Raw genomic sequence first — 608 nt, forward strand, 5'->3', positions numbered from 1 at the left:
TGTAATGTAATGTAATGTAATGTAATATAAGTATAACTATATATACTCTTTTGATCCCGTGAGGGAAATTTGGTCTCTTATCCCAATCCGTGAATTAGTGAAACACACTCAGCACACACTAATCCCGGCGCAGTGAGCTGCCTACAGCAGCGACGCTCGGGGAGCAGTGAGGGGAGAGGTCAGGGTTCGAACCGGCAACCGGAATCCAGTTACAAGTCCGAAGCGCTAACCAGTAGGCCACGGCTGCAACCAGCTGCTGAGGGGCCGCATGGGAGAGCAGGAGGGCAGAGCAGAAGGCTGGGCTGGGCTGGGCAGAGGGCAGGGATGGGCTGGGCAGAGGGCAGAGGGCTGGGATGGGCTGGGCAGAGGGCAGGGCTGGGCAGAGGGCTGGGCTGGGGCAGAGGGCAGGGCTGGGCAGAGGGCAGGGCTGGGCTGGGCAGGGCTGGGCAGAGGGCAGGGCAGAGGGCAGGGATGGGCTGGGCAGAGGGCAGGGCTGGGCTGGGCAGAGGGCAGGGGATGGGCTGGGATGGGCTGGGCTGGGCTGGGCAGAGGGCAGGGGCTGGGCTGGGCAGAGGGCAGGGGCTGGGCTGGGATGGGCTGGCTGGGCT

At 63.8% G+C, this 608-nt stretch overlaps 1 protein-coding gene across 1 annotated transcript in view; it reads right to left on the bottom strand.

The window, feature by feature from the left end:
• Positions 1-225: 225 nt before the first annotated feature.
• The window catches only part of LOC125307915 (vegetative cell wall protein gp1-like), a 7,656-nt gene continuing 7,273 nt past the window's right edge, over positions 226-608 (bottom strand). Inside the window, exon 3 of the mRNA XM_048264046.1 lies at positions 226-608. This exon is cut by the window's right edge and continues 409 nt beyond it. Coding sequence (XP_048120003.1) covers positions 226-608 — 383 coding nt within the window.

This window comes from Alosa alosa, chromosome 15 (genome assembly GCF_017589495.1).
Source record: "Alosa alosa isolate M-15738 ecotype Scorff River chromosome 15, AALO_Geno_1.1, whole genome shotgun sequence".
Classification (NCBI taxonomy): Eukaryota; Metazoa; Chordata; class Actinopteri; order Clupeiformes; family Clupeidae; genus Alosa; species Alosa alosa.